Source organism: Emiliania huxleyi (genome assembly GCF_000372725.1).
Source record: "Emiliania huxleyi CCMP1516 chromosome Unknown EMIHUscaffold_139, whole genome shotgun sequence".
NCBI classification, from domain to species: domain Eukaryota; phylum Haptophyta; order Isochrysidales; family Noelaerhabdaceae; genus Emiliania; species Emiliania huxleyi.
In genome coordinates, this window is record NW_005201202.1 from 242,495 (window position 1) to 251,521 (window position 9,027).

A 9,027-nucleotide genomic window follows, 5' to 3' on the forward strand; every position below is an offset into this window, starting at 1 on the left:
GTATGCTCTCTCCCGAGAGCAGCCAATCCCGGCTCTAGCATACCTTACCCCGCAAAAAGTCCGAACCCTCCCAGCGTCGATCTGAGGGTTGGCCACCCCGGAAGGAGATAGGAATCTTACAGCACACACACACACACATACATACAGCGCCGGCGCGCCACCACCCCTAGCGGCACGCCACCACCCTCCATCCACCGGGAGCGCACGCCGCTGCCCTCCTAGCTGCCCTCGGCTCGCTCGCTGTCTCTGTCTCTCTCTCTCTCTCTCTCTCTCTCTCTCTCTCTCTCTCTCTCTCTCTCTCTCTCTCTCTCTCTCTCTCTCTCTCTCTCTCTCTCTCTCTCTCTCTCTCTCTCTCTCTCTCTCTCTCTCTCTCTTCTCTCTCTCTCTCAACTCTCTCTTCTCTCTCGCTCTCTCTCTCTCTCTCTCTCTCTCTCTCTCTCTCTCTCTCTCTCTCTCTCTCTCTCTCTCTCTCTCTCTCTCTCTCTCTCTCTCTCTCTCTCTCTCTCTCTCTCTCTCTCTCTCTCGTCACTCTCTCTCTCAACTCTCTCTCTCTCTCTCTCTCTCTCTCTCTCTCTCTCTCTCTCTCAGTCAGTCAGCATATCCAAAACAAAGAAAATTGGCATTGCTAAAAATCTCTCTCTCATATCCATATGCCTGACATCATTGATGCGCGGCTTTTTCGGGTGTCAAAACGAGTCTGGCTTACATTTTCGTGGACTTGTTGTGTCGTATCAACGTATCTGTACGCACTCTCGTCTCTGTGAACGTGTGCGGGCCGGGCGTTTGCCACGCAACTTTTCGCCGCGAACACTTCCTCACACTTTTGCCGCGAACGCACAAATCGGCAAAAGAGCACGCCGCGGTTGCTTCTGCATGGCTGCGCGACCAGTCTACCTGCCCATCACCTGGTCGGAGCAGTGCATCTTCTTCCCGGACGGCAAACGGCATACTCACGATGAAGCCGGTCGCTTCAAGCAGCGCGGCAACCAGATGCGCATAAAGCTGCTCCAGGACGGCGCTGCGGCGCACGCCCTCAAGCACGGCCGAAGCGGGAGCTCACGCTGGCGCATGAGCTACATCTCCTTCGACCCGCACGCCTGCCGCCTCAAATGGGAGGACGGATCCCACAAGGGGGGCACCATTGACCTCGCCCCGGCTGGCGTGGGCCTCTTTGTCAGTCGACTCGACGCACGCCACCTCGGCCTCACCTTTGGCGGCTCGAGGCTGCTTCTGATGGACACAGCCGACCTCGCCGTGGCGAAGGAGTGGGCCGTCGGCCTCTCCTCTGCCCTCTTCTTCCGCTCCGACGCCTTCTCTGCCGTCTCGGACGAGTGCTTGCAATGCTTCGCTGCTGCCCTGTCGCTGCGCTCCGGCTCACGACGACCGGCTGCGCTTCAACTGGGCGGCGCCCGGCTCAGCGCTCGCGAGGTGACCCTCCTGCTCCAAACTATGCTGCGGCCTCTGAGCGGATCGGATATGGTGGCGTTGGAACAGCGGCTCAGCGAGCCAGGCGGCCTGGGACCTCAGGGCTTCACTGCTCTCTACCGCCACCTCGCTTCTCACGACGACCCCGTTGATGCGCTAGCGCGAGCCCTCGCGCTCGTGGGCGACACCCGGAGCAAAGGAGAGCCCTTCCCCAACAATTGCCTCGGGGCGGCGCTGGTCGTGCTTCGCCGCTTCCGCCTGCCCGACCACGCCATCGACAGGCTCGTTGAGACGGCGAATAGGGCTGCTGCAAACTCGTCGGAGCCCGTGACGCCAGTGCACGTGGCCAGCACCCTCTATCCACGGCTCGCGGCGTTTCTGGACCGCTCTGACGAGGGCGCGTTCGCATTGGAGGGCAGCCCATTGCGCGCCGTCTCAGATGTGCTCTTGCACTCGAGCGCGATTGAGGGTCCCGTGACAGCGCAGCGCCAGCTTCCGGAAGCTTTCGACGCGCGCTCCATAAACCTGACGATGCGCTCACGCTTCATCGGCTACCAGATGAAGGCACAGCGCGAGGAGCTGGGCACCGACACAGTGGAGGGACAGCCATCACCAGAGACATACAAGCGGCGGATGGACAGGGTTCACTCGCCGCGGTCGCCGCGTTCGATGGCCCTTACGTTGCGCTCGCGCTTCATCCGCAGCCAAATCAAAGCGCAGCGCGAGGAGCTCAGCACGGATGGGCAAGGTCCCACTCGAGAGGACTACAGGCGGCGCCTCGATCGGGCGCACGCGCGCGGCACTAGCACGAGGGAACGAGACCGCCAGGCCGCAGCGGCCACGTCCGGGCGCACCCAGCAGCTCCGGGTCGGGGAGACGCTACGGACTCGGCATATCCGCGAGGACATCGCCGACCAGCGCTCCCAGGGTCGCTCGACGACCACTGCGCTCTACCGAGCGCGCGTAGAAAGGGCAAGGGGCGACTTGGCTGTTGACAATGCTGTTCCGCCCGAGCCTTCGGCTTCGCGTGTGTGGCGCACCGACATCCGCAATCACCAGCCGCCTCCTGCGAGCGTCTATCAGGACCGGATGGAACGGGCGCGCGAACGGACTTGGGCGACGCGCGTTGCCGTGCGCCGGTCTCCAAGGCCGGGGGCCTCACCACGGCCGGGCGCCTCACCTAGACCAGGGGCCTGGTCAAGGATGGGAGATGACTATCTTGATGCGGCCTGGCTTGGTGAGATGTCCAGGCGGTCGTCGTCCAGCCTCGCGAGCGTCGTGGAGCGTCTCTGAGCAGCCACGTACCGGCCAGGTTGGGCGGTGCGACAGGGGACCACCGCGCGGGAAACCTGAGGTCCCGGGGCCACTCGGGCTCAGCCTCAGCCGTCACCCTCCGTGCTCCGTCGCACCCAACGCACCGGTGTGCAGGAGCCGTTGTGTGTGTCCCACCAGCCACCGGGACCCGATCGGCTTGCGCCGACCCGTCGAAAACTGCACCCATCGATCGCGAAGTACGACGTCCGGTCATGACTGCCGTTCGGTTGACTCAGTATCAGATTCTCTCCATCATGTTCTTTCCACTTTCGAGCGCGTTTCGAACACAGTGTGGTCACACATTTGTTTGACATACGTATTGATCATTGTCAGTTATTGAGCGTTTGTGTGCTGCCAGGTCTTTCTCCATGCGTACATACACATCCTGATGTATTCAATACCTGGACGCTATAAGTGGACTGCGCTGCTATCCCGCGTCCCGGCCAGATAAACAGACAGCGCGCGCGATCTGTATACGACGGCGCACCGGCCCGCTGGCTCACGGTGACGCTGTGGCATCAGCCGCGTCGCGCATCGTCGGTCGTACCCAGACCTGCGCACGCTCCGGGCGCTGCAGCACGAGCATGAGCGAGTCGAGGTAGAGCACGCCGTCAGTGCCGCTCTCGGCGGGCAGCGGCAGCGGGCCAGCGCGGCACTCTGAGCCGCGCCACTCTACGATCAGCTTCGCACCGTCGCTCGAGTCGCGCACCTCGTACCCGCCCACCGTAGTCGCGAGGGCGCCGAGCAGCGCGGGGAGCCGCCGCTCGAAGCGCTCGTCGGCGGCGAGCGTCATCTGCGCCTGCAGCGGCGCGAAGCTCGGCTTGCCGTCACCGCCGACCGTGAGGCCGAGCAGCCACTCGCCGCGCAGCGAGGGGAGCGCCTCGGCGGCGCGGCCGCGCACGCACTCCTCGCGCCGCAGCGTGCGCAGGAACTCGAGCGACTGGCCGACCCGCTCGGGCGTGCCTACAATCTCGGCCAACCTCGGGTAACCTCGGGCAATCTCGCGAGACTGGCCGGCCCGCTGGGGAGCGCCCCCCGCGTCGCGCCGCACCGCCGCGGTGCGCAGCACCATCCGCGCCTCCGAGATCGACTCGACGGGCGGCCTCCGCGCAGAGGTGAGGAAGCCTAAGACACGACCTTCCGAGCGAGTCCCGAGAAGGTTCCGACACCGGGTCTCGGCGCAGAGGCGAGGGACGCCGTCGGTGGTCGAGTACGTGCGGAACTGGCGCGCCGCCATCAGCGTGGGCGTGGCGAGCTTGGCGTACTCAGCCTCGCTGCCCGCCCCGCTCGCATCCACCTGCAGGAAGGTAGCCCGCCTCCTGGAGGCGTCTCGGCAGCGTCTAGGGGGCGTCTCGGCAGCGTCTCGGCAGCGTCTCGGCAGCGTCTCGGCAGCGTCTCGGCAGCGCACACCTTGAGGAACTCCGCCGCCTCCTCCTGGAAGAGCATCTGCTGCGCAACCTTGCGCGTGTTCTTGTCCTCAGAGGACTGGAGCTTGACGAAGAGCTTGCGCGCCTCGTCCCGCCGCCCGTCTGCATCGAGGGCGATTGCCAGCTCGAGCAGCGTCGAGCCGCCGAGTGGCGTGTTTGAGGTGCACCACTCAGTCACCGCCTCGAGCTGCGAGATGGCGCCGCGCCGGTCGCCGAAGCGCATCAGCTGCCTAGCCTCCTCCTGTGCGGCTGCGATCTCGTCGGCATGCTCCAGCTCAAGCGTTAGGTCCATCCCGCGCGAGCGGCGGTACTGCCGCAGCAGCTCCTCCGTCTCGGCGCGCTTCTTCGCTCGCGTCTCCTCGTCCTCCTGGTACCCGCCGAGCCCGACCCGCTTACCGCCGCCGTACGCCTTCGAGATGTCGGCCGGCCGCTCGAACACGCCCCACGTCCCAACCTTGGGCTTGTAGCCGCTCTCGCCTTCTTTCGCGGCCTCCGGCGTCCACGCACCGCCAATGCCGCTCGTGCGGCCCGGAGGAGCATCGAGCGGCGGCGGCGACGGCGCTGGCGGCGACGGCGCTGGCGGCGGCGCTGGCGGCGGCGGCGCTGGCGGCGGCGGCGCTGGCGACACCCCGAGCTCGGCCATCGAGTCCGTCATGATAGAGTTGGACGCGACCTTACCCTGCTCCCTCAGCTGCCGCATCTTGTCCTCGATGGCCTTCTTCCGCGCGTCGCTCGGCCCAACTCGGTTGATATCCTTCATGGCGCGCTCCGCAAAGTCACCCGGCTGCCGCTCCTCGGGCGGCTGCGCGGCCTGCATCGTCAGCCGCAGCGCGCGAGCCGAGCCGAAGCCTGCGAACAGCATCTTCTCGATTCGCCGCAAAAAATAGGTCCGGCGGGGCCACTCGGCGCCAGGTCGAACGGCGGTCGGCTCGGCCACTGCGGGGCGACGCATGATAGAGCATGCTGGGCGCCGCATCATCTACTTACTACTACCGCTCCAGCGCTCCACGCCGTCGGCGCTCGCGGCGCTTCGGTGCTCGGGCGCGCTCACCATGTGGTCGTTCAGGGCGGCTTGCACAGCGCCTGCACACACACACACTCACACACACGCACGCACACACACACACACAAACTCACACACACACACACACACACACACACACACACACACACACACACACACACACACACACACACACACACACTCACACACACACACACACACACACACACACACACACACACACACACACACACACACACACACACACACACACACACACACACACACACACACACACACACACACACACACATGCACACACACACACACACACACACACGCACAATGACCTTAACAGCGGGGCCTACGTCTCTTCCGTCCTAGTAGCGATGAGCTCACTAGCTAGAGCTCACACTAGAGGCCATCATCGCATTCGCCCTGGGACCCAGCGCTGACTTCTGACTGTCGTTGCGGTCTATCCCTTTCTCGATTGTCTGAGCTTGTGCGTCTTGCCTTGGGTCCGTGGTTGTGTTTTTGTGTGAAGGTCGGCAGCCCGAGCGCCGTCGACCGCACCGACTACGGCACAGCCTCCGGCAGCGCCCGGGGCTTTGTCCAGCACCACTCGCAACAGCTCTCGCGCGCCGCCGTCTGTGGCGACGCGCAAAACATCAACAACGCTGCTCGCAACATGCGTGTCGCGCACTCATTCATGACCGGTCTCAATGTCCCACCCCCCTGCGCGCGGGCCTTCTAGGCCCGCGGGTAGTCTCACCCCATCCCCAGGGCCTCCAGGGCTCGCACCTCAACCTCTCACAGACCAGCGCACAGCGCCATAGGACGTATTTTCTTGTCAATAACAAGGCTGTGAATAGGACCTAGCGTCCATTGCTGCGCTGCAGACGGCAGCACCACACCTCCACCTTTGCCTAATGAAACGAGGGACGGCCCCTCTCCTCCTGCTGCTGCTATCTCAGAGCTTTGAGAGCTCCGCTGCGTTCAACGCCTCTTTCCACGCTGTGCCGCTCGTCGACCTGGCCGGGAGCTTCGACTCGACCGCGAGCACCGTGCGCACCGCGCTCAGCACGTACGGCTTCTTCTACATCACGAATCACGGCGTCCCGCAGGAGCTCATTGACCGGCAGTTTGAGCAGTCGCGGCTGCTTTTTGAGCAGCCCGCGGCCGTCAAGGCGGCCATGCCGTTCAACGGGACGCTCGACATCGGGTACCTCGGGTCGGGTGGCCAGGCGTTGGACGCGGAGGGCCGCGCGCGAGACACCAAGGAGGGGTTCATGCTGACCAATAACGGCGTCTTCGACCCGAGCTTTGTCCTCTCCGCCGACGACCCGCTCGCCGGGGCGACGCTCCACTGGCCTCCGGAAGATGCGCTGCCCAAGTACGAGGGGGTGCTGCGTGCGTACACCGCCGCTCTGAGCCGGCTGAACCGCCGTCTCAATCAGTTCCTCTTCGCTGCGGTCGGCCTCGGCGAGGCCGAGCGGCTCGAGCTGGCGCGCCAGCCGTTCCACGTGACCAAGCAGCTCAGATACGTGCCTGCCGAGGGCTTTGTCGACGTGGACGCCGGCTCGCTGGGCGCCGGCGCGCACGCGGACTGGGGCAGCCTGACCATCCTCGCGACGGACGGCCAGCCGGGGCTCGAGGTGGAGCACTCGGAGGCAGGCTGGCTGCCGGTGCCGCCTCGCGACGGCTGCCTCATCGTCAACGCCGGCGACCAGGTCAAGCACTGGACGAACGGCGAGCTCAAGTCGGCGAACCACCGCGTCGTCGTCAAGTCGGCCCGCCCGCGCTTTTCCACCGCCTTCTTCGCCTACTTTGACCTGTGGGCAAGGCTGGAGGCGCTGCCGCAGTTTGTCTCGAGCGCGCGGCCGCCGATGCGGCCGCCCGAGACGACTCTGGAGTTTTTTCACTTCAAACTGGGCGAGTCGGTCGGCAACGCACGAGAGAGGGGCGGCGCGCTGAAGGAGGAGACGTGACAAGGGGGAGGAGGACAACCCTTGTCTCGGAAACGGAGGGCGGGTGTACATCTTGAAATGCCAGGAAATGCCGTGTATGTATGTATGTACAATGTGAGACGGTTCGAGATGTGTTCGAGATTTGGGGCGGTCTTTGGGACCCATATGTTGCTACTGTTCATATGCAGGCACAGTTATTGTTATGGTGACCCATAAGGCATAACATGTTATGGGCTGCTATGAGAGAGCCGTCCCGGGTCCACGGTGTTATGGCCCCGACGCCCGAGAGGATCTGAGTACTGAGAGGCCACCAGGCCACGCCAAACAGCTCGCCGCTGGAATGTTCGCTTCTTTTATATTTGAAACACACACAGAGAGAGACGCAACACACAGACAGAGACTCAGAGAGTACGTACAACAACAACAGCTTGGAGAGAGATTTTTATTAACCAAAATACGGCGTATTCCATGGAATACGTGGAATACGGGTGGAATACCCCACAAGGTATTCAGAGAGGAGGGTGACGTGACGGAGCGGAGTCAGATCATATTGACCGAACGAGAGACACAGCGGAACCCAGTTTGATGCCGTCGAGAGCGCTGCGGCGCAGACTCGCACGCTACGTGCATGGCAGCACGGCGCCAGTGGAGGTGCGCGCTCTGCCCGAGCGCGGCCGAGGAGTCATCGCAACAGCGGGCGCCGCGGCTGGTGCGACCGTGCACGCTGCCACGCCGATGAGCCAGGTGCTGAAGCACCAGCCAGCAGACGGGCCGCCGCTCTGCCGCGAGTGCTTCAGACCGCTTCCCAGTGGCGCTGACCTATGCTGCAGCGCGTGCGAGGCCTCTTTCGAGGCACGCGGCGGTTCGCTGCTGGCGCGCGTCGACCTGAGCGCGATGATGGCACTGACCGAGGGACGGAACTTCCCGCTGCACGTCGCATCGCTCCTCGCCGGCCTTCTCGCAGAGGTGAGGGCGTGCGGCGGGCTGCCGCAGGTCTGGGCGCCACTGGACCTGTGCTTTGCAGAGCTGGAGCCGGAGTCTCACCCGCAGACGGACGCGGAGCACGCCGCACTCGCGTCGGCCTTTGTCGCCGCGGGCGTGACCAACCAGCAGACGCTCGAGCTGCTGCTGCCGCTCTCGCGCTACCGCCGGCTGCTCGGCGCCGCGCAGCTCAACGCGTTCGAGCTCCGCCTCTCGCACGGCGCGGTGGTGTCTGCGCTGCTGCCCGGGGTCGCGTCCTGCTTCAACCACAGCTGCGAGCCCAACGTGCTCATCTCGTGCGGCGAGAGCACGCACGTCGCCTTTGTCGCGGGCGGCGAGGTGTGCGCTGGAGCCGAGCTGCTCATCAACTACGTCGACTACGACTCCTCCAGAGAGGATCGGAGGCACCTGCTGCGACACAAGTATGGCTTCGACTGTAATTGTGTTAGATGCGCGAGTGGTCTGTGATTGTGGTCGCGTCGAAGCTCGAGCGTGCTGCGCGACCCGACGTGTAGCACGTTTGTCAATGGCTCGCGACCCCACACACGCCACACCCACAGAGCAGCCGCCCGGCCGGGGCCGCTCCGTGTCTTACCCGCGCGCGCGAGGCGCGAGCGCCGTGTCGTTCGGGTGTGTGGTCTCGCGAGGGTGGTGCGCAGCTGGCACGTACGCCCCATGTGCCATGACCCCACACAGTCCAGAACAGAACGCAAGAAACAGCGGAAACCTTACACAAGCGGAACCAAAGCCGCGAGACGTAGATAGTACGAGACTCTCACCCCATCGGAAAACGGTCTGTCGCAAAGGCCAAAGCCATGCGCGAACCAGTTCCCCCCACCACCGTACCATCCCCACTAGTACCACAACCGCGACAAGCACAACACGAACGTGGAAGCCCCCCCCCCCCCCC

The 9,027-nt window shown here is 64.3% G+C and overlaps 4 protein-coding genes across 4 annotated transcripts in view; 2 read left to right on the plus strand and 2 right to left on the minus strand.

Annotated features, from left to right (window-relative positions):
- Positions 1–3,238: 3,238 nt before the first annotated feature.
- EMIHUDRAFT_227468 (hypothetical protein) lies at positions 3,239–5,220 on the minus strand (the record flags this gene model as incomplete). The annotated part of the gene is made up of 5 exons (XM_005788048.1): positions 3,239–3,842; positions 3,909–4,036; positions 4,198–4,656; positions 4,795–5,015; positions 5,160–5,220. The coding sequence occupies 5 exons, from the start codon at positions 5,218–5,220 to the stop codon at positions 3,239–3,241; spliced, it is 1,473 nt and encodes a 490-aa protein (XP_005788105.1).
- An 878-nt stretch (positions 5,221–6,098) lies between these two features.
- EMIHUDRAFT_71095 (hypothetical protein) lies at positions 6,099–7,157 on the plus strand (the record flags this gene model as incomplete). Its single annotated transcript, XM_005788049.1, has 2 exons — positions 6,099–6,476; positions 6,564–7,157. The coding sequence occupies 2 exons, from the start codon at positions 6,099–6,101 to the stop codon at positions 7,155–7,157; spliced, it is 972 nt and encodes a 323-aa protein (XP_005788106.1).
- A 564-nt stretch (positions 7,158–7,721) lies between these two features.
- On the plus strand, positions 7,722–8,585 carry EMIHUDRAFT_227470 (set domain protein; the record flags this gene model as incomplete). Its single annotated transcript, XM_005788050.1, has 1 exon — positions 7,722–8,585. The coding sequence occupies one exon, from the start codon at positions 7,722–7,724 to the stop codon at positions 8,583–8,585; it is 864 nt and encodes a 287-aa protein (XP_005788107.1).
- A 256-nt stretch (positions 8,586–8,841) lies between these two features.
- EMIHUDRAFT_455326 (hypothetical protein) overlaps positions 8,842–9,027 on the minus strand; it is a 1,635-nt gene continuing 1,449 nt past the window's right edge. Inside the window, exon 2 of the mRNA XM_005788051.1 lies at positions 8,842–8,971. Coding sequence (XP_005788108.1) covers positions 8,846–8,971 — 126 coding nt within the window. The 3' untranslated portion in view covers positions 8,842–8,845. The remainder of the gene's footprint in view (positions 8,972–9,027) is intronic.